A 24,994-nucleotide genomic window follows, 5' to 3' on the forward strand; every position below is an offset into this window, starting at 1 on the left:
CTGACATTTGACTCCCTCTTCTGACATGCTGATGCTTGAACTTATGCTCATGTAGGGAGTTTTGGAAATAAATTTTGATATAGTGCAGTTTTGAATAAAATTCTAACGTACGGCATTCTTCAAACAATTTCTGAAAGAATGACGAAACCAACATAACTTTATCAATTCACCAAATACTATTTCCCCAAAAATGTTTGGCATTTACAAATTTATTATCACTACCAAAGATATTTGTCTACTACAATTTCATAGAAGGGGATTGAATTATTCCCCGTTTTCCTTATTTCGTAAAAGTAACCCGTCCAGATTTTTCAATTTGAGAGTGTCAAAGATCTGTCATCATTGAAGAACAAACCTCTAGTAATTGAATCATGCTTCGGTATGATATTGAAATTTACACTAAGAAATTGACTTCAACCAATTTTTCAAAAATATTGTAGCACTGAGAAAAATTTTCATTCAAAATTTATTCATTAAGAGGTCCATCAAAATTCTTTTAAACATTTAAAATAATGTATGTAATTTTCTTTTTTCAATTTAAAAATTTCAGTGTATATATAATTTTGTATATGTATTATTTATTGCACTTCGATATAAAACTGTTTGAACAGCCCTGCTTATAAACATATACGTAAAAGTACGGAAAAAATAAACCGACAGTAAAAGCTGAACTAATAATTTTTTCTCATAAAACATGGACACGTCGATTTATACAATAAAACATCGACTTTAGGTTTTTGTTTTTCTTAAGAAGCAGACATACAGGATTCGGAAAAATTTCAGGATCACTTCGGCAACATTTCAGATATCATTTCGGGAAAACTTAAAAACCATTTCGAAACTATTTCGGGACCAATTTGGATCAATTCCAGGAAAGTTACAGGATCATAAAATAGTCTCGAAATTATCCTGAAAGTGTTCCCAATTGTTGCCGAAACAGTATCTAAATGATTCTGGAGTGATCCTGTAATTTTCTCAAAATGGTTTTGAAATAGTCTTGAAACTATCCTGGAAATGTTTCCAATTGGTGCCGAAACAGTATCTAAATGATTCTGGAGTGATCCTGTAATTTTCTCAAAATGGTTTTGAAATAGTCTTGATACTACCCTGAAAACTTGAAAACCACTGCGAAACTATTTCGGGACTATTTTGGTACAGTTGCAGCTTCCTTTCGGATGCACTTCGGGAATCATTCCGAAACTATTTCGGGACCAATTTGGATCAATTCCAGGAGAGTTACAGGATTATAAAATAGTCCCGAAATTACCCTGAAAGTTTTTCCAATTGGTGCCGAAATAGTCTCTAAATGATTCTGAAGTGATCCTCTAATTGACTAAAAATGGTTTTGAAATAGTCTTGAAATTACCCAAAAAAATTAAAAACCATCTCTTAACTATTTCGAGACTATTTTGGTACAGTTGTAGCTTCCTTTCGGGTTCACTTCGCGAATCATTCCGAAACTATTTCGTACATGTAGCAATTAGGAAACATATTTAAGGAATTGAGTTTTTTGTTTCAATATGGGTATTAAATCACAAAGATTAAATTCTAAATAGGGCTACTACCCATTTAATCGGAGAGCATGATCAATTTGGAACTAGCTCAGAATCATTTCTTTATTATTTCCTACAATTAATTCGATGTTATTTCAAAATTATTTTGTCATTGATTTCATATCGGCACTATATTTCGGTACTATATTTTGCCAATTACAAGACCAACTATTTTCTTATAGTTACAGAGCGTATTACGGAGCTATTTTTGAGGCTCTTTCGTAACCATTTTACGATAACTTGTAAATATCTAACGTTGAGGGTTAATTTATTATATTAATAATAACTTTAACGTCGTATAAAAATCAACCTCGGCAGTGGTTTGGCAAGCACTGCGAGGGTGTTTCTGCCATGAAAAGCTTCTCTGTGAAAATTCATCTGCCTTTCAGAGGCCGCTCGGAGTCTGCATAAAACAAGTAGGTCCCGTCGCGCCCATTTTATAAGAAAAATTAAAAAGAGCACGACGCATATTGGAAGAAAAGCTCGACCTTAAACTTCTTCGGAGGTTTGCGCGCTTTGCATTTTTTCCCCCGGATTCGATTCGGGCAAGTTCAAATATCTTTCCAAATCATTTCCGTATAATTGCTGGATCGCTTACACGTTATAAAAATGTCTGTTCATATACGCTGTTGTCTTGAAAACTGGTTTAACTTTTTTCTAAAATTTGAAATACGTGTAATGTGCTCTATGGGCCTTAGGCGGAAGTCGGTTTGCATCTTATCACGAAAATGTACTTTTAATTTATAGTGAAAACGCTTTTTGAATTTTTATATTTATTGTTATATATTTTTGTTTACTTTCAGCTATTTAAATAGCAATTTTGCTGTGTGTTGCTTCAAAAATGATCAGCAATTATGATCATAACGAAATTTATTAAAAAACCATGCTCTGGTACAAAATTTCAAGATAAAACTGTAAACAATTATTGGTGATAAGAACATAAACACGTACACAATGCCTTCTTTCCGCGGAACACATTTGACAAAATTATGGACCCAGCCAGCAGCCGGTATATTATTTACCATTATATTCATGTGCCATAAAGATGATTTCAATTTAACTGAAACCGCAGCCGATGTAATAAGTAAGTATTGTGGATTTTATAAAGCTTTGATTTACAATTTTTTACCATAGTAATTTTTGTCGGCCTTTTGAACATTTTAAGGCGAAATAATTCAATAGTACTCGTTACTCAAAACTCAGGAATTTTAGTTCCCTCTATTTTTTTGGTAAAATTTTTGTGGAATAGCTCAGAACAACGCAATAAGAAATCTTACTCATAGTCCGCAATGTGCAAGTTCGTCTTTGGTCACGCTGTAGGAGGTCCGGAAGAGTTAGAACTTTGGTGTCTTAGAAAATATTGTTTCCTGTACTTGACTTTTCATACTAACACTTCAACCCCTTATTAATTAATTGTTTAATCCTCTCATAGTCTTTTTATGGCAAAAGCGAAAGTGCTGAGTAAATCTAAAGTAATATGTTAGAAACTACTGAAAGTAAAAATGGTATAGCTTCCAAGTGTATAAATGAAATTTTACCTATTTAAAGTTTAATCTGTTCAGAAATCTTCTCATATTGCCGAAGGACTTTGGACCCGTTTAATCCTGAAATGCAAATTAGAAATAAACTTAACGTGCTTGACCATGCAATTTAAAAAATTTTATGTGTACGATGCCTCTCTTCAGAAAACTTCGAAAATTACTGTTTTGTAGTGTAATTTATTCCGAAATGGTCCATGGGAATGAAACTTTTAGAACAGTTCTGAAAAAAAACCGTGTTAAACATATGCGACTTAGCTTTCATTCTTTGTTAACTTTCCCAAAACAACTTGTTCTACAGTCCATATATATGTATGGCACAAACATGGTCCAGGTCGAACGGCTTCAGAGATCTAAGGAAAATATGAAGTAAATTAAATGAACGGGGTACTGAAAATTTTCCTAAAACAATGTTAAAATATAGTAAAAATAACTCGTAAATGCTTCAGAGTTAATTCCTTAAGGTTGCACCAGAAAAAGTTCCGAAACAATTTGTTCGAACAAAATGAGAAACCAGTCATTCTTTGATACGCAAAACAAACCAAAAACGATGCAGAATAAGTTCCTTTATGATGCTTTATAATCACGAGTGTCTCCGATATTATCCGGGAAGCAGTCCCTATATAAATAGGTGATAGTCCCGAAATACTATTCAAAGACATTTTCGAAGACAGTGCTAAAAATCTTCCTAAAAAAAAAAAATTTAAGAAAAATGTATCGTTCACGCCTTTCTTTCTTCCTTCTCGCCTATTATCGTTTCCTCTTAAGCTCGCTTTTGGATTCTTCTTCTCCTTATTCATTGCCTTAACTCTATTTATTTGGCGAATAAAAAGAAGTTATTCCCTTCGCTTCATGTAATATATTATGCCGTTATTTCGAGACTAAGAAGTTTATATGGTATAATTCTCTTTCCACATAGTGAACCCTTTACTCGCGAAATGATATGCGGTATCGATTTCTCTTGTTACTCTGTTCTCTTTTCTCTTAACCCTATACCGATATCACTTCCTCGCGCTCTCTTCTGCACCCCGCTGTTTCTTTCTCCGTATAAGGTATACTCTCTCTCCCGAAGCATAAAGTCCTTTAAATAGATTGTTACTTAAGCTACCTCTCAGTAAGTAAACGATTCTATATATAGATCAAGCAATGCATCAGATATCAAGAAGATAGGATAACGAGTATAATTTTTTAGCACACGAGTATCCCTGGTCCACCCCTTAGGTACCTACGAGTCAAATTTCAAGCAAATCGTGGTGATAGTTTGGAAGTTAGGACAGATGGTTCCTTAAATATATGTTATTTGAGATTTGGCTTCCTATGGAAAATATCAGGCCCTTTTTTTTAATGAATTCCTTTTGCCATTTTGCATGCATGCTTCTAATGAAGCACTAATACTAGGTTCAAACACACACCAAATTGGCAATTTATACTATTTGGGCAATTTATTACGCAATTTGTCATATAATAAATTGTAATAATAAATTGCCAATTTAAAAAAAATTGCGTAATAAATTGTTTCAAACTGCAAATGCAACAATGCAAAGTGTGTTTATTGAGTATATTTAAACGTCAATTACGCATGGCTGAACTATATGGTTGGCTCATCTCATCAGCTGATTTTATGTCCTTCATTTCACTGGAGTAGAGATTGTCAAAGGAAGATGGCAAACTCAAAATGAAACCAAAACATTGAACACGTTTTCTTACAACACACAAAAATTTCAAAGTTTTATGTTTTCATTCCATTTCATTCGCCCTATACCAACACGCACATTTTGACAGTATGAACAAAGGTATGTTCTTGCTGTAGAGATGAGCCAACCAGCTATCAAATTACTATTGTGTAAGCTAAATCGAGTTGTATGAACAGCACTCAATTCAAGTCGAAATTTCGTCAATTTATTTTTCTGTTTGAACATAGTATAAATCTGAGAAGTCTTATTGCAATCTGATTGACAGTACGTCGCTGATAAAATAAGTACAAACAAACAAACTGAATATTTTTGTATAAATATATGTTTGCATATTTCTTAAAATTATTATTTTACTTTTCTCTTTCAGCCGATCCTAAATTTACTTTCCCAATAGCAAATGTAACAGCATCTGTGGGCCGTGAAGCGTTTCTCACATGCGTGGTACAAGATTTGGGTTCGTACAAGGTAAGCTCAATATCCAAAAATTACTATAATGTACACATAAATGAAAATATATATATATTAGCATGGTCCATATAAATAAATACAAAATACAGGGGTCAGACCTCAGATTGCCCTAAGAAGATTCGATATATTAAAGTCTAAACTTTAATCACTGTTCGACACCCCTCTACCGTTTTCTATTGATACCAAATTAATATGTAATATCTCAAACTATAGTATTGTAAAGAATCCTAGGGATTTCTGATATTTATAGACCTTCTGCTAACGGTCGAATAGCCAAACTGTTGAATAAAACACTCCAGTATTCAGCATTGCAAACTGGTCTTTATTTAGATAACTTTGGGAGTAGTACTTCACAATTATACTTCTCAACCAATAGCGTGTTTAAATCAAACTGGTTAGTTATTACATAGCTTGTGCTGCTTTTTTACTCTCTGTTGCCTCGTCCGCATATTTTTCCAAAGTCTAGACGTTTCACCTTCTATAACTCTTGTATCTCCTGCTTCGTAATTTAGTTATATGCATTTGTATGTGTGAGTATGAACTTTGGCTGATGATTACATGTTTGTGTGTGAGATATCTCTTCGCTTCGAGCTTCTGGCTATGTGTGTGCTTGTACTTCTCGTCGCGTCCCTGTATGTGCGTAAATGATGATTGATGTGTACATATACACAAGTTTGGCTTGCTTCATGTTTTTATTGTTGTGTGTATTTACTAACAGCCTAGTGATGTCAACATTCGCATAGGATTGTCGATTTTGAATACTTAAAAAATTCAATTTTAATTTATCGAGTCTCCATAGAGAAATCTCTACTTTGGCGCCTGTGTGACACCATTCAACCGTATCTAATTGGGGCCAAAATTTATATGATACATTTTTTACTTAAGTTTTACCTTCTGAAGGGGTGACACTAGAAAATATCGTTTATTTTAATGGTAAAGACCACCCTAATGTATAAACATATGCGAGTGTATTTAAATTTTTAACTACCAATTTGCTTAAATATACAAAATTATAAGCTCACTAATCTCAAGTTAATACAATTAAGTCTAAACACAAACAAAGTATCATAATAAAGCAGCAAGTAATAATCATAAGACGCACAGCAACAATAAAAACAATAAAGCTTAGTCTATAAAAAGTAATTGATATATTAAGAACTTCAACAAATAAGCCGGTAAATAATCAAAGCTATCCAAAAGCCCACAATTGTGGTTTTACAAATCCATGTGCGTGTGTGTGTGTGTGTGTGTGCATGCGTATGTTTGTATATATGTAGCAAAGTATAGTTATATTGTATATTAATGCTACAAATCTAATAAGTGTTAACCACAGATAACAAAACACAGGCATTTATGAAGTACTTAACTGCATACATAAGTACATAAAAACTATTCATTTGTATTCATTCATGTTAAGATAATGAGTTCGTGTATGCATATAGGCGTATCCCTTCATAAGATTTTATCGTTGAAATGTTTATCCCCCTTAAATTAAGATACTAAATTGACACGTTCATACCTTCATAAAAGTGTTCGCCTAGACAACATCATTACTCTTTCCATATACACGTATGTGCCAACGTATGTATGTAGTTGTGTGTCATACGTATGTATGTATGCTCAGACGTGCGTATAAAATCAACTAAAAACAATTTGCCGCTAACATTAACTACTCGTAATAGAATATCTAACATAGAAAATATGAATACTCATATTAATTCACAATAGGAACACTTTAACAGTACATTAGTCATAATCATAAGAGACTTTTTACACACAACAACAACTTTTTACACAGCAGAGGACGGCAGGAATGCTTGTTTTTGCAATAATTAGTAAACGAGTTGTGAAATAGCCCGAATCATAAAAAAGCAAGCGCCTTAGGTTCCTCGGCGTACCATTCATGTTGAAGGAACACTATATCTTTCGAATAAACAGATACAGTAAAAGAAAAACTTCATGAAATCAAAGATAAGAAAACGAAGCTGGAACCGTAACTTTACGGACGTTAGCAATTTGATGTCGAAGTTTAACAGTTTGTCATTGAGGAGTTACCGGTTTTTCTATCGGCGCAATATGGGAGTGCTATCTATTACTTATCGTGAAGTTATCGGTTTGCTATTGCTAAAGCGAAGTACATTTATTTATCTTTTTGTAATCGAAGCGTTTCAAACTTGCTATCGATAACAAGGTTATGGAATAATATCCTTATATTATTTTCGATTATTTATCAAAATTTAATCGACATGTTAGCCAACAATTATAGATTTGGTATAGTAGTGGCGGCCACCGTGGTGTGATGGTAGCGTGCTCCGCCTATCACACCGTATGCCCTGGGTTCAACTCCCGGGAAAAGCAACATCAACATTTTAGAAATAAGGTTTTTCAATTAGAAGACAATTTTTCTAAGCGGGGTCGCCCCTCGGCAGTGTTTGGCAAGCGCTCCGGTTGTATTTCTGCCATGAAAAGCTCTCAATGAAAACTCATCTGCCTTGTAGATGCCGTTCGGAGTCGGCATAAAACATGTAGGTCCCGTCCGGCCAATTTGTAGGGAAAATCGAGAGGAGCACGACGCAAATTGGAAGAGAAGCTCGGCCTTAGATCTCTTCGGAGGTTATCGCGCCTTACATTTATTTTATTTTTTTTTATAGTAGTGTCACCAATTTGTTATCGAAGTGTCATCGATTTCTTATCCAAAATAGCAGTCGATTTGTTTTCGAAAATTTATCAATTTACTATCATTATTATTTATCGAAAAGTTATCGATATATTACCAAATAGTTATAAATTTGCTATCGAAGTACAAGCCGCTAAGGAACTAATTAAAAATTCGATGAATATGCGATAACAAGCCGATTCAAAACAGATAACTCGGCAATAGTATTTTGATATCGTAAATGAAACAAAAACGTCTCGGCATCGGTTATTACCGATAAGAGTTCGGCAAAGCTCTTCTCAAATAGCGCAAAATCGTTAGTCTCTGGTGAAGCCTCTGTTATGGTTCAATATCAACTTGGAGACCAGCTTTAATAAATTTAAAATTATAAGTTTTCTAGTTGTAGACCCATATGCTTACACTTCCAACTTCATGATTACTTGATACTCACGGATTTCTCTATCCTCCCTATAGCACATGATGCACATTAATGGTTGTGCTTATGCATTTCTCTGAAACACAAAAATCATTTAGCAAATAGGATGCATGTACTTATAACTTAAGTGGGCATAAGTGTTTCCCAAAATATTATAAGCGAGCAGTTATTATCTACTATATGAATACGAAACAACTTGTCTACTCATTAAGCTTTTAAAACAGTATACGTTTATATGTAGTAGACAAAGCACCCTGTCGGAATAAGTTTTCAGACATTTGATGTTTCTTAAAAAGTTTTGCTTATATTACTCTCTAGAAACACGACCATAATTACAAAAGAAGCTTAGCGTGAAATTCTCTCGGAGTTATGCAGCGCCTTTTTTTATTTTTATATTATCGATAGCGAATAATTATCGTTGAGTTATCGGCTTGCTATCGCCGGGCATTGTTTTCTTTTTGGCTTCTAATCCGCTTGTTATCGAATTCGTATCGGTATTGCTTTCATAGCCTATCGCTGAGTCGTCGATAAAAAGTCGACAGCATGCCAATAAAAAATTGATATTACTTTGATAAAAAACTGCTGACTCTTCTACATCAAATTGAAACCTTTTTGATAAATAATCGATAGCTTTTCGACAAAAACTCCGTAAAAAGTAGAAAGCTTTTCGATAACACGCCTTTAACAAATTGGCAACAATCAATCGAAAACTTTAAGACAACAAATCGATAACTTTTTGATTACAAATCGACATTTTTTCGATAACATATCGATATTTTTTTGGTAATTCATCGATTAATTATTGGATAACAAATCACCAATTTTCCGGTATAAAATCGATAATACGCCTTAAATAAATTCTTCTCCGATAGTTAAACGATAGTTAAATAACTCGTCGATAATCTTTGTTAACAGTAGTAGTTTTGTAACAAATCGATAACTCATCTATACCCTGTAGACAACATAGCTATTGGAAACCGAGATCTCGTTGATTAGAAATGAAAAATTGGACGTTAATAAGACGTCAAAGCTTCGATAATAAACCGGTCCTGCGTCGGTTTTGACTTTTAATCTTTTCTTTCCTTTCTCCTAGTTTTGGTTTTTCTTTTATTACCGCTCATCTCTTTTCCTTTGCTTTCTTTTCCTTTCCGTCCCTTGCCTTCCATTTTCTTCACTTCCCTTCTCACCACTTTTTTACACATAAAAGTAAGAGAAACCCAACATAGTAAATTTCTGCCTAATAACCTTTCATATCTTAAGATTTGATGAAAGACTAATTCACACCACCCTTACCTTCTGGTACAGATATTGACTCTCTCAACCCACAGTACGAACTATGGAGTATTCAGTTTACCAAAACAATCCATTAACATTTAAATTTTCGAATTATCTTCGTACAGAAGCTAAATTGGTAAGAAGGGATAATTATGAGTGAAAGGTGTATGACGAAAAACTGATTGTGCTCGTTAGGTTGAAGAGAAGTGTTGCCACTACTATACAAGTGAACCAAAATTGGTAGCTCCATTTGCTCTCGGTGCGCTCTTTGATGGGTTGAAGCTTGCGACAGAAAAACAACTTTTTGGATTTACAAGTTTTCTTTTTGTTGTTGTTGTTGTTGTTGTTGTTGTTGTGTTAACAATAAATACACTCCCCGAAGGCTTTGGGAGTGTTATCGATGTTGATGGTCTTTTGCTGGATATAGTTCCGGTACGTTTCGGTAACAAAGCACCATTAAGATACTAGTCCGACCGTCTCGGGAACGATTAATATGACTATATTAAACCTTCTAGGCCTTACCGCCCTCCCCACCCCCTAGTTCCATGAGAAACTTGTGGTCGCCATAGCTTCGGCTGTTAATGAAACAGGATTCGCCACGGATAAGTGAGGATGACAATTAGGTTTGAGAAGCTATAAATTGCGCTACACAACCCCTCGAATCAATTTAGTATTTTAGTTGCCTATTACGACAGGCATACCTACCACGGGTATGTTATTCTTCTTGTAGTGATACGGAGACTCCCCGAAGGTTTTGGGGAGTTTTGTCGACATTGGTGGTCTTTTGCTGCATATTGACCTGGTGCGTCAGTAAAACAGCACCGTCCGGGGAATATATAACATGACCGCGTTGAGCCGTCATCCAACCCCGACCTTCCGTGAGGTACCTGGAACATTTAAGTTGGAGATGCTATGAATTGCGTTGACACCGCCTTAAAAGGGTTGCGTTACACAGTCCAGCAAAAAAGGAGTTATCCTGGATGACCTTGGACAAAATTGGTAAAAGAAAAGAACCCTTTTTATGTCAAGACAAAAGTGAAATTTCATTGCAACAAATGCTTAATAAAAATCTTAAAGTGCCGTAGTCGTGCAAAGTAAAATAAGCCGCATGTTTGGATTGGTGGGGCGAATATAGATTTTTTATGTTTTGTTACATAAAAATATTGTGGCAACACTGCTAAATACACAAGCATGGTATGGTGTTTGTCGGTATTAAATGTATTTTCATAAATGATTTCTCCAATTAAGCCCTAAAATGATAATCTAGCAGGCTCATGGGTGTAATTACTTATTTTATGGTCCTTCTTGTTGGCGGCTCATCAACAAAGCCACACGAGGCTTATTCTTTTGGCCATACTATGCGGTCTGCTACATATTTACTACACATTTGTATGTAGTGTAGAAGTATGTGTAGGAGTATTAATTTCAGTGTAGATGGTAAAAAGATTGCGGGCTCATTGTAAGTGAAATGGGTTGTTTGCTTTTATTGTTTATTGACGTTTTGTTATTGTTTACTGCTGTGGTGGTTTTTGTGTCAAGCTCTGTTGTTTTTGTTATTATTTTTTATTTTATTTTTTTCTCATTATAATTTTATGCTTTTTCATATGTCATTCATACCTTGCGCCAACAACAATAGCAATAACATGAGTACCAACCTCTTGAGAGCCAACCAATGAAGCTTGCATTTTCTTGCTCCTTCAACATCTTTTTTTTAATTTTTTTTTTTTAATTGCTGAGTGCTTGTTGTTTTTATTGTATTGTGTATTTATTTATTGTAGTTATTAAATTATCTTTGTCTTAACTGTTTATTTCTTATCAAATTGTCATTGTTTTTGTTTCATTAATTTTTCCGCTACCTGTGCAATTACTTACTTCCTGTACAACAAGTTTTTGTTGTTGTTATTTGTTTGCTTGAATGCATTTATGGTTATATGGTCATTTGTGTTTTTCAAAAGTTATTCTCTGAAAGCGGAATTGTAATTTTCTTGCACGAGTATGATACTTTGGTTTTGAAATTCTTTTCTTTTGAGACTCAATTTGAAATTGTTTCAAATTAAATATCACTTCGGGATTCTGTAGTGGTTCTAATATGGTACAGGAAGAGTCTCAAAATTACCTAGAATATATCTCGAAATATTGCACTGCAAAATTGTTTCCAAATCCGAAATTTGTCCCAAAATGATCCTCAAATCGTTCAAAATTGGTTCCGGAACAGTCTCAAAATAATTCCGAAAATAAAACGCAAAGTGATCATGGAACGATCCCGTATTTCTCTCGAAATTGTCTGGAAATGATACTTAACCTGTTCTAAATTGATACCCAAAATAATCCTGAAGTGATCCCGTAAATGTTGCAAATTAAACCTGAGAACGTATCGAAATTAACCTGAAACTGCCCAAAAATTTTTCCGAAATTGTTTTGAATATTTGAAATAGTCCTGAAGTGTCCCTGAAGTCAACCTGAAATGTTCACAAAGCAGTCAAAAATATCTACGCAACTCCATCCATGGGGACATTTTGTAGTTAGCTCCACATTAAGCATCCCTCCCTTTAATGAATGTCGTGACGTGTCCATCTTGAATTGATTTGATTTGGTATGACCATCTGTTATGGGCAAAACGTTGTGTGCCCGTTTCATTGTTTGATCGCTCTGTCCCAGTTTGACTGCGAAAAAACGTAAGTCACATCTTACTTCCCCTTTATTTTTAACAGCGCTTTAATGGATATGTTTATAAGCTTCACTTTTATTCGCTTCTAATACAAATCCCTTTTATACCGTCGACCCTTCAATTGTGGCAGGGATTCAAGTGGTTGTGTGGCGCAACGATTTCAAGGGGTTGCCATTATAATTTATGGCTTCTACAATTCAACTGCCAGCCTTTCCTACCCGTGCCGAATCCTGCTTCTTTAGCGAGGATCTGGTATCCACAAACTCCTCATGGAACGAAGGGGTGGGGCGGGCGAGATAGCCTACAAGCTTCAATGTGGTTATATTAAATCGTTCCCAAGATGATATGGCTTTTTTAACTTATTGGTGCCTGTTACCGTATGGTGTCGGATGTACGTTCGGCAAAGCATGGCACTCCCCAAAAATTTCGAGGAGTGTCTTTATTACTCCTATAACAACAACAACCTTTCACTCGCAGTCTACAGATATGAACATGATAACAAAAAAATACGACAATTCAGACGAAAATGAAGAAATCATAAAGGAAAACATATTCAATATTCTGTGGCATAGGTAGGTTGAGTAGATATTTTTTAAACCCACTGCTTTAGCCGCCGACTAGATACCATTGTTAGTATTGCGATAGATATAAGGAAACCACACCAGTTATAATACTAACGGGTTTCGTTACTATACGTATCATACCATCCATCGTTGCAATTCATTTCCTACTTAACTCATATTAGCTTGCTTCTTCAGTCAACAGCTACCTTTCATCTCTTTCATCTACTTAATAGAACCGCTTGGTTATTTTTTTTTTATTGTTGCATTATTTTTTATTTTCTCTTATTTTCGCACATTCATACATCATGCTTTGTTTCGTAGAAAAACGCTTTCTTCCTTCCTCTTTCCTTTTATCACTCCTTGTTTTAAGTAATTGAGTGCATCCTTTACAACTTCCGCATGATTCATATTTGTAAAAACAATCTGTTTGTTTTTAAATTTATTCATTACTTTTACATATTTTTTGAAGGCGCCTTTGCAATGGGTTGCTAATTTGCATATGAGACAGTCGGACGCCTTTTGGCATAAAACTCGAAAATGGTTCAAAGAGTTGCTTCTATTCTTCACAGATATTAAGATCCCTAAATACCAAAGAGATTTAATACATGTCTGAGCCCACCCTGGCATAATGGGTGGTGTATACTGAAAATCCGGGCTCTATTCCGCAACCAGAAAAATTCAAAAACGTAAATTAGCTTAAAAGGGTTGTTTCCAAGGGGGCACATATCGACGGTGGCTGACCAGCCAACCGAGCGAATTAATTTAAGGAAATGCTTTTCGGCTATATTTCGTATATTTATACACATGCAAGTTTCCATCTCGTGTGCACAGTCCTCAACAGAACACATCGTATTCCTATATTCATTCGGCCTTCATCCATCTGGCTTGCCAACCATATCAAATGTCGCATGGCAACAGCTTCTGATGTATGAATGATCCCAGGATCGCTAAAATGTAGTATCAACCCCAGATGACTCTACTGTTTAAATTGGTGTGCACCATGTTAGAAGTTCATAAAATAGCATATGCTGAACTCTTTTCGTTATAAAGTAGTCGTACATCTTAGTCGGAGCCTGCAGCATTTGGCAATCGCCTAAGGATATATCGAGTAAATAATTAAATAACTCTATGAAGTTACCAACTGCTTACATCAAACGGCTGGCCGTTCTGGTGACCCTCTCTTAGCTCCATGTGTACTCATGACGAGCTTTAAATTGTATGCTAATTAGGATTCAGGAAATTTAAAAATTTTAAATTAATAAAATATGATCTTGGCTCGTCAAGCTTAACTACTTGAATCAGTTGATATGAAGATAACCAGCAACGGAGAGACTCTGTGAGTTGACACAAACCAAACCATAGGCAATATATCACAAAATTATTAAAACTTGTAGGATAACGTAACGGGCGGTAAAATAATAGAAAAAAAAGGAATATGAAGGTGCAGACAAATATTTAAGCCGATATGTTTGTTGCAGTTTCAGTCGAAGTTGCAGTAACGGTTACTAACTTACTTTATTGGCGCTCAATCGTTTAAACGGTTATGGCCGTCCAACAAGGTACGCCAGTCGCTTCTTCGCTTCGCTAACTGGCGCCGATTGGTCACACCAAGGGAGTAATGGTTACTGAGTTTTTCAGCCTGCTATGATGAAATTGGTAAACTGCGGTTTTGGTTACGGCTACCTTAAGGGTGACGGTAGCTTAAAAAAATACTTTGCGCGATTTATCCCCAATGAGATTCAGTCCAAGTTTTAATTCCAGTTTGTGTAGTGGGCCTACATGTAAATTGGGGAATCCGAACAGCATCTACAAGGGAGATGAACTTTCATTGAAAGGCTTGCTCTTCATTTGCCAAATCACAGGCGAGAGCAAACACGTTTTCTTATTGAAAACAGTTTTTTCTTTCCCTATCACTTCCTCTGTCTCCTTCCTTCGGTATGAGGTATGACTTTCCCTCGTTTTCTCTGTCCAAGTTTCTTGCTATATGTTTAAGCCGATAAAACAGAAAGTGTGCGTTCTTTCATGTAGGGAGAGGTAAGCATGCGCTATCTGACTTTTCTGATCTATTTCTGGTGGAATTCCCTCTCTCAACGCAAGTTTGTATGCTTGATTCACATCGAACACACGCACACACACTGTTTTTTTTTTTTCTTCTAATTACTCAAATTATTATACTTCATTTTATAAGATCTGTATATGTGCATACTTAAAATTAAGTCAATATGTATTAATTTATAGAGTAAAAATTTTAACAATAGGTACCTCCCTTTAATTCCAGGTTGCGTGGCTGCGTGTAGATACTCAAACCATTTTAACAATACAAAATCATGTTATAACAAAAAATCAAAGAATTGGTATAACAAATTCAGAACATAAAACGTGGACTATGAAAATTAAAGATATTAAAGAAAGCGATAAAGGCTGGTATATGTGTCAAATCAATACAGATCCAATGAAAAGTCAAATGGGTTATCTGGATGTGGTAGGTAAGTGTTGTTTTGATATATTTATACTAAAAGAATATGCATATAATAAAGAGGTACCTTGATTAGACTAGATGATTTAAGTAACCTACCTTAAAGTGCTAGATTAGACAGATCTAGATGGGTCCCTAGTTATTAAAAAATGCTGAGTGAGGTGATTAAATATACATATAAGCGCTTCGTAAAGTTTACTAAGATAGGGCTCAGGTGTTTTCACATCGTTCCAGAAAAAACTAAAAAAAATTTGAGAAAAGCCGCTAAATGATGCTATTTCAGTGTCATTCAAACAAATGATAGTCTCCCATAATATTTTTTATAACCTAACTTTTTGTGCATAATATTATTGCAAAATTGCAAATCCCTTGATTCTCAATTTCGATTTATTATTTTACCATGCGTACTTGATCAAGACTCTATAAATTCATGACACAGTCTCTGCAATGTCTAACCAAACTAGATATTTTCTTTACTAAACCAAAGGGCAGAGTCATTTACTTCCATAACCAGTGATGCATACATGATTTCTAAATATCAACGATTTTGTCAAGGAGCAAATATCAGTGAATTCGACAGTCTCATTGAAGAGCTTCTCTTTTGCAATCTATAGGCTATTTCATGACTTTTTATTAAAACTGTAATGTGTTCTCTCCGAACGAGTTCAAAAAATGTCCAGTCCTTTCCAATCAAAAAAAGAGTCCTCTAGTCAGAGGCCAGCTGTTTTTTTGTCTTTGGTACTGATCATAATATTCCCACACATAGGCTGCTTCCCCAGCCTGAGGGAGTCCTGGGATAGCCGTTTCAAAATAAGTACATTCACCGACAAAACGTTATCTTTAGAGAATATGATAGCCCGTGAAATTCTCAAAAGCGTGTTCCCGAAACTCATATCAACTGCCTCTTCCCACTGTTGGTAAGAATCGCTAGCAAGCGAACTTTATACATCCATTTCGTGAGTTATAATCTCAGGTTACACTTTTTGGTAAACAAATTTTTGAAGAAAAATTCATTTCCGGTTATTTATAAAATTTGCATAAAGTCTTGGACTTAATATATTTAAGGTGGGCGAGATATCTTTTTGTGAACGAAGTGTGACGCCTTTTAAACAGAACCAGGGCAAAAGCTAAGAAAAAAAACTATCCTTTATTGTCTAACACTTCGTCTAAAAATTTACAATAATTTCACCAAATTAGGCTTGATTTTTATTATTCGATATCATCCAGTTTACATTAGTATATAAAAGACGGTAAGGATTCCCCCAGCGGGTAAGGGGGTAAGTATATACCCGCGGTAGGTATGCCTGTCGTAAGAGGCGACTAAAATACCAGATTCAAGGGGTGTGAAGCGCAACCTTTCAGGTTGCCAGCGCAATATATAGCTTATCCAAACCTAATTGTCAACCTCACCTATTCGCGGCAAATCCTGTTTCACTAACAGACGAGGCTCTGGCGAGGGAGGGGATGGCCTGAAGGTTTAATGTGGCCACATAAATCGTTCCCGAGATGGTCGGGTTAGCACCTTAATGGTGCTGTGGTACCGGAGCGTACCGGATCTGTATCCGGCAAAGGACCATCACATCGATAACACTCCCCAAAGCCTTCGGGGAGCAACCTTTTCGCTACAGCAACAACAACAGACGATAAAGATACATAAGTCAAGGGTATTCTCCACTAAATATGTTCCTTTCGTTAACATTGCGAGTATGTACCGATAGCTCTAATTAACAGAAGGGGTCGTGTGTACTGTATCGGTCGAGAAATAAGTAGATTTTTTAGGCTGCCACACGAAAGAAAGTAAAATAAAATCTGGGAGAAGCGCGTTTAAGCTCCTGTCGCGTCAATATATATACGGGTAGTCAGGCAGCGCTAATCTCAGACAGTACTTCATCAAACGGTGTTCTGGAGTGCAAAGAAGCATTGGAAAAACTCCGTTCAGGCCGGACCATAAATATATTCTGCGTTCCTGGTCATGAAGGGATAGAAGTTATCGAAAAGACCGATGAGTTGGAAAAGGGGGATACAGCACTCGCTGCATCGAAGGAGACAGGAGTTGTATATGATCCATCAATCAGGAAAGCTCTGAATAGAAGCGCGTGGCTGCAGAATGTCTAAGATCATGTGCAAGTCCTACGTTATAAGACTCACAAATTGGCTCATACCTCTGAAGAGAGAGGATTTAAGGCTCACTATAGGCGAACGAACTCGACACTGCCATCTGGCGTCACATGCATATACATAAGTTAGGCGTCGTCAGTAAGTGCAGATGTAGAAAGTACGAGCTGCAGGAGGAAATGGTTGAGCACGTTCTGTGTTTTTGTTTGTGCGCTCGCCAGGTCAAGGCTCCAGCTTTAAAGGGCGGCAGAGTAGCCAGCAATTAAGCTTTGGCCTAGAAAACTGCTGGTATTTGCTAAGAGGACGTATTTATTCTATAACATAAGTCCTGGAACCTTATTGGGATCTTCCGTTTGGTCGTCAAAAATATTCTGGTAACACTATGTACACATTCAGTCTACGCGAGGTCTTTTTTGACATTTCAAGGCTGTTAAGAGTATCATAGTGACTTTAATACCAGTCTAGTTCTATAGCGTTAACAGTTCAAATAGATTTTGCGTAGACCGGTGTTTATTGATTCGTTTTTCGGTCTAAGCAGCTTCCAATAAAAAAGGTTTGTCAAATCTTTGCTTTGTTTTCGAAAAGTTTACCATTACGCATAGACTTGCATTATTCATATATCTATTCAAGCCGATCAGGCAATCGTATCATGTTTTACTCCTGCACCTTCGAAAATTTAAGAACGAGATCAAAATTGGTCACTAATGCGCTTATTGAAAAATGTATACAGTTAATTATATGCTATTGACTTGTATTAAGTTGCATCTTTTCGGAGGAAAATGGACATTTCGACATTTATGGTTGATGTAAAAATGGTGCCCAACGTGGGAACAAAGTCGCGCCCCACGTGGGATAAACTTACGTCGCTTTGAACTGTGGACCCTTACCAATAATTAAGTAGATAGTAGAGGCTTTATCTCTTTTTTTTTGCATATCCGGTTAAAGTCGTAGTATATTGAAAATTAACTGGCTAATTAAAATGAGTGAAATTTCATTTCTTTGGGCGGACTAAGCTGCTTTCAGAAGCAAAAGTTTGTCATAACTTTAGATGCTTTTCGATAATTGTATTGTAACGTATTGAATCCATAAATCACAACTCCGCTCAATTGAATTCAATTCAGCAATCCTTCCAAATAAAACTTTTTACACCTTTAAAATTTTACGAATGAGATAGAAATGGCGCCCAACGTGAGGCGCACTAATGTGACAATTTTTAAAGTACATGAATGTTCAGTTCATCATGAAAATGATGGTAGTTTGTATAATGTTTAATCTTTATCAAAATTTAAGGGTCTTTAAATACTTAAGTGTCAGGTATAAATGGTTCCCAACGTGTTTTAAATGTGGCGCCCAACATTGGGCAAGCGAATGCGGCTTAGCAGTGTAGTGCACTATCCCATAATAAATTTATAATGGCCAAATTATTTTAAACTGCAATACTCAATTATTCCTGATGCACAACAAATTCCGAAGTAAGGAAAGAGAAATTCCTTTAAAACTATTGTACCTCAATCTTCACTTAGATCAGTCTTTTTTTTTTGGTACTTGCTAAACTTGCTATAATTTTAGCTTATTTGAGTCCATCTGAACGCAAGTTTGAATTATATTTATAGGTTATGATCTGAGGTCATATGAAATATTTCTGTTTCTTTTAATTTCTGTCTTTCTGTCTTGTATTTCGCTTCCGAAAGATTTCCTCAACTCTCACATTTCATGGGTCACTTTCAGGAATTTCATTTAATTTTCAAACAAAGCAAAAATCAGTACACGAGAAAACACACATTTACAAGTCGCTGGTCAATGACAAAACGAACGTCAATTAAGTAAAGAAAATGAAACAAGAACACTTAACCAGCAAAAGTATAAAGAAGGGGGAAAGGAAAAATTAAAAAAAAAAACATGCAACGGAAAATAATAATAGAAATTCGCCAGGTGCAATTTCATGCAGAAAATGAGCTAACTTGTAACCGTTGCATATGCTAACGAATCGAAAGCGACCTTTCGAGCATAACGAAAAAAAAACCATAATAAATTTACACAATTAAAAAGCTATGGCGGGAAACTTGTATGTACATATATAAGACATACGAACATATTTGACAAGGTTTCTGATTCAGGAACTAGTTCGATAGTAACCAGATCTTAATGGATTCCTCATTCGTATCTAGTTACCATTGACCGAGTGGAAGAACACACTCTATCCTATCACGGTTAGAGGCTGTATTAGAATCAATATGGCCTGTTTTCTAACCAACGAAAAACAACCATTAAATAAATAACAAATGAGTCTGTATCTGAATATTCGAGTTATTAGCTAGCACTGAACTGTAAAAGAGGTACTGGCAAAAACAGTCCTTGTTCTTGTTGTTGCATTAACAATAAAGGGACTCCCCGAAGGCTTTGGGGAGTGTTATCGATGTTAATGGTCCTCTGCCGAATATAGGTCCGATACGTTCACGTAACAAAGCACCATTAAAGTACTACCCCGACTATTTCCGGAACGATTTATATGACCACATTAAACCTTCTAGGCCATAACGCCCTCCCCATCTACTAGTTACATGAGCATCGCCTGCTATATATGTATGATACATTCATATTTGTAACAGGATTCCCCACACGTAGGTGAGGTTGACAATTGGGTTGCGGAAGATTTGAAGCTATAAAGCTTTGTATTGCGCTTATAACCCCCTTGAATCTTGAGCAAAAACAGTAAAAGGATGTCATTTGAACGTGTAGGACGTCACTTGGTGGTTTCGAATGCACTAGAAGTACATCAGTTCAGAATTTTATAGTAGCCTACAAACTCCCCCTCTTAAACAAAAGCGGGGTTATAAATAAAGCAGCAAGTGGAAAACAACACAAAATATGGCCACATAAAAACCGCAAATTGCCGATTGTTAAAAAAATGTTTAATCACTGCAGTGTGGGAAGAAAATTAAGAAGGGAGGTAGAAAATCAGCGGTTGTAGAAATTTACGACTTTGCGTAAGGTTAGCATAAGGTAGAATGGTTGCCAACCCACAGAAAAAGCTCACTTGACCAACATGAAGGTGCATTCGGATGCCACATAAGTTTATGGTGACTTAAGCTATAGCTATTTAGAGAAACGTTGCGTAGTTTCGAAAAACACCGGTCTCTACCCTGGATAAGTCCATCGAGATCTTAGTGAGATGAGACCGAAACACTTTTGCCTAGTTCTGGCAAAATCTGGAAAGTCAAGCGTGAAGTGTTTCGACGATACCACCTTATTATACTGCATATAGCTGCTCCAAGAGAGGTTTTTCGGTATGCTGAGACTTGTCGAATGAATGAATGAATGTCCCATTCAACAGTGACCCATCGGACTCCCATCACCATTCATAGATGAGCCTTTGTGATGGCAACTACTTCAGCAGACCGCCTGCTCTCCACTACCGGCCACAATAATCTCGCAACGTGGAAGAGGTTGTGTCCGCCAGCGTTTGCTTATTTGACTTGTAGCCCATCTACAAAGGCGCAAACCACATATGGGCAGGTGTACTTCGCATGCCTTTCAGCCAACTTTATCCCATTCAGCCAAGTTACTGATTGTTCTATAGGTTACACAGGATCCAGTTAATGGTACGCAATAGGATGATTCCAGATAGGTAAGAACGCTGAGATGCCCCAAATGAGAAAGCTCATAGCCCATGTCCCGAAGGCTGATCAGTAGCCGTAATACAGTTTGGTAATAAAAAATAAATAGTTGGCGCGATTTACCTCCGAAGAGATTTAGGCCGAGCTTCTCTTCCAATTTGAGTTGTGTTTTATTTTAATTTTCCTTCAAATTGGCGGGACAGAACCTACTTATTTTATGCAAGGCAGACGAATTTTTTTCAGAAGCTTTCCCTGGCAGAAATACTCTCGGAATGTTTGCCAAATCACTGCAGAGCGGTGACCCTACTAAGAAAAACTTAATTCTTACTGAAAATACCCTTCTAAATTATTATGCTACCCACTTTGCTCAGGAGTAGAACCCAAGACCTTCGGTGTGGTAGGCGGAGTATGCTACCGTCACTCCACGGCGACCGTCCCACCGGACCCAAAAGAGCAAGATCGGCTGGACAACCATTTCAAAAAGCCAGTGTACTACCCTTGGTTATAGTCACCAGCCGTTTATAATTGATCCCACACCATTATAATTGGTGACTTTACCAAGTAGAAAAAGAAAGGATCAAGCAGTCGCAAAAAAGAGCGCATGAGACTCAACACTTCCTGACTGTTGAAGTTGATCGATTTCGTCCCTGCTCGAGAAATTTTAGTACCAGAGCTCAGCACGAAGAGATACATCAAACAAATAAGCTCTCTATTGATCAAAGAATATTTAGCGTAATTTATCGCGTCACTATTGACAGCAGGTATGGCACCAGTATACCGCACATACGGGTTCAAATATCCATTGCCATGTGGCAGCGAAGATAAGCACCTAGGGGCTCAAGAATATTTGCCATCGAGAGGCTGTTTATGCAACCGGCAGACTTTCTTCTGATTTTCTTCCTATTTTTCTTCATTCACTCGTCTCTCCACTGATTCAGTGCGAGCAGTTTCCAACCAAACGATGCAACGAAGCAATGCGCGCCTGCTTACTATTTAATCTTTCAAAATTTTCATTACAAAAGTTTAAAATCATCAGAAATGTTCAAATTCTATACACTGCAACACTTTACGTTGTGGCTATTTCCAAGGTCAATTAGAACCCCAAACAACGACAAAGCACACATTTCATGCGAATAAATTGAACGCAGAATGAGAGTTGCTAACATAATGGGCAATCCACAATCATACACACAAACCAATGATCAGTTTATGGTAACCCTATCCGACGTGCAAACAAATAGTCAAACAGTAGTAGTCCGCTTCTCAGTTAGCTCATTTCAGTTATTTAACTTCAGTTAGCTTATACAACTCACCATTATCAGCACCAACTGGTTTGCGGATATTGGAACTCAAAAGGATCCTTTATTCCAGCTACACCTTATTCTACTTACTATTCCTAAATACACACATATGTGTACGTGTATGTGTTTATGTGCATAAATATGTAAATGTGCGCCTTACTTTGGTTTGGTCAGTGATTTGACTAACGGCATGTCGCTATTGCTACACTACTTCTCAATTGCTCTGTTTAACGGTAATGTCGGTCCTCTTACCTTTCAATTCATTGTTAGACATTAGAAATTGGTTTTGGTGTACATTGAGATTGAATGCCTATGCAAACGTTTTATTTGTGTTGTAGCTGTTGATTATTATGGATGTGAGGCATATGTTCACATGTTTGTATTGTTCTTACGTGTGCACGGACAGTATACGCGAAATTTCCAATTAAATAAGATTTAAGTATCGGGTAAGAAACTTTTTATATATATACACTACTATCCACAATAAAATAATATTAAATGGAAATTGGATTGCCTGGTTTTTAAGTTGCTTTTTCATCCTTTATTGCACCCCCATCTTTCCATCCTTTTTCTTTTTACCCCTTTTAGTCTCACTCAACCATATTAATCGCACTATCTTTCTTTCCCTCTCGCACTCTCCCTACCCCGTGCTTTCACGTTACTTCCATCTTACTACCACTTCCACTCACACTTTCTCTACCATTCCTACTTCCGATCCTGTTTCTCACTCCCACTCGGGTTTGTAAAGTGTGCCGACTCCGAAGCGTTGCTCATCTACTTACAACTCACTATAGTCAAAATATCTAACACCCCCAAAAACCTTCAGGAAGTGTGTTTATGGTTACAACAAAAAGACGAAAACATCATCATGGAGATACGAAGAGTGATTGTCGTACAGGACATCACTCTATACATCTTTTGTCTATATAAAAGGGGAGCTAAACAAGTTCTCGTCGAGTCCATAGCACAAAAGAGGATGTATGCTACATAGCCGGAATTCGAGAAACGGCTTTTAGTAATAGCGGCTTAGAATACGCGACTGCTGGGGTTATCTTAGAGCCATTTTCAGGGTGTAAAGAGAGCGAGACCGTCGTGGTGTAGTGTACTGCTAGCGTGCTTCGCCTACTGTAACGAAGAACCTGGGTTTAACTCTCGAGCATAGTTACATTTAAATTTAGAAACAAGTGTTTTCAATTAGAACAAAGTTTTGTAAGCGTGTTCGCCCCCGGCAGTGATTTGACAAACACTACGAATGCATTTCTGCTATAAAAAGCTTCTCAGTGCAAACTCGGTTTGCAAGTGCCGTTCGGAGTCAGTGTAAAACATGTAGGTACTGTCCAAACTGACTGACATGTAGGTACTGACGCAAATTGGAAGAGAAGCCCGGCCTAATTTGTCTTCGAATGTAGTATATTACGCTTTGAATTTTTTTATTTTTTTTTTTAAGGAATACGGGAAAAACACCCAAAAGAGCCTTCCAGTTAGGTTTGAAACCCTCATCCGTGATCCTTGTTCCATACCTAGGTGACATATTTGTGAGGGTGTGGTTTTACTCAAAACTTATTATAAGGTACTTGTTGTAGACAGCAGTCATAAGATCCATTATATTTTTTGGAATTATAATAAGAGTGTTCCTGGTCTAAACACACCCTCAAAAGATATTTTAGATATCCTCAAATTTCTACCCATGGACCCGTGTGGTAAACACGGGCAAAGTTACAATGCAGTTAGGCGAAATATTGCCTTAGAGGCACATCATCTTTGAAAATGAACTACACTCTTCTGACCTACACTTTCCACATCTTGCCTACTTTCTTAACTGGCACTTAGCCATTTGAACGGTTTTTGCTCTCCATCAAGTGGCGCGAGTCGTTTCTTCATTGGGCTTACTTGCGCCAATTGATAACACCAAGGGAACTAAAATCATTTTCCACCTAGTACTTGCGGTATAGTGGAGGTCGCCCCCTTTTCCTTTTGTTATCTTTAAGAATACCTTCTTTGCCGGAACATCGTCTTTCATTCGCACAACACGGCCTTGCCTGCGTATTCGCAGTGTACTAATTCACTGGACTATGTTGATGTATGCAAATCCTGTTTGGTAGTCGCCGTCGCCAACAGGCCGTACACCTTTCTAAGAAATTTTATCTGAAACACTCCCAGTGCCGCCTCATCTCATGTTGTCATGATCCATGCTTCTGAAACAAATAGCGGTGGCTTGTAGAGCACGATTTCCGTTTGCCGGAAGAGGACTTTACTTTTCAATTGCCTTCTTAGGCCAAAGTAGCATTTTTGTTAAGAATGGTTCTTCGTTGAATTTCAAGGCTGACGTTGGTGTTTGTGTTAATACTGGCTTTCAAATAAATGAAGTATTTTACTCTTTCGAAATTGTGGCCGCCAACAGTGGCATTGTTGCCAAGACGCAAATTGCGCGAACTTTCGACTTGGTGATAGCAGGTATATAATTTTGTCGCCATTTAAAATCAAATCCATATTTTCCCCCACAACATAATATCTAGAAGAAAACTTAAAGTAACGATATAGAAAATAGAAAGATTGGCTCATCGAAAGCACTAATTAAGTACAAACGGTAGCTAATCGAACTAGTGGCGCTGTACAATGATGTGGGAATTTCAT

At 36.6% G+C, this 24,994-nt stretch overlaps 2 protein-coding genes across 6 annotated transcripts in view; one reads left to right on the forward strand and one right to left on the reverse strand.

Annotated features, from left to right (window-relative positions):
- DIP-theta (Dpr-interacting protein theta) overlaps positions 1-24,994 on the reverse strand; it is a 554,628-nt gene that overhangs the window by 394,997 nt on the left and 134,637 nt on the right. The window lies entirely within an intron of this gene.
- Positions 1-24,994, forward strand: part of DIP-eta (Dpr-interacting protein eta) — a 139,870-nt gene that overhangs the window by 43,787 nt on the left and 71,089 nt on the right. For both annotated transcript variants that reach the window (XM_067764502.1, XM_067764503.1), the window contains exons 2-4: positions 2,357-2,637; positions 5,153-5,250; positions 15,130-15,337. In XM_067764502.1, coding sequence (XP_067620603.1) covers positions 2,508-2,637; positions 5,153-5,250; positions 15,130-15,337 — 436 coding nt within the window. In that variant the 5' untranslated portion in view covers positions 2,357-2,507. The remainder of the gene's footprint in view (positions 1-2,356; positions 2,638-5,152; positions 5,251-15,129; positions 15,338-24,994) is intronic.

The sequence above is a fragment of the Eurosta solidaginis genome, chromosome 2, assembly GCF_040869045.1.
Source record: "Eurosta solidaginis isolate ZX-2024a chromosome 2, ASM4086904v1, whole genome shotgun sequence".
Classification (NCBI taxonomy): Eukaryota; Metazoa; Arthropoda; class Insecta; order Diptera; family Tephritidae; genus Eurosta; species Eurosta solidaginis.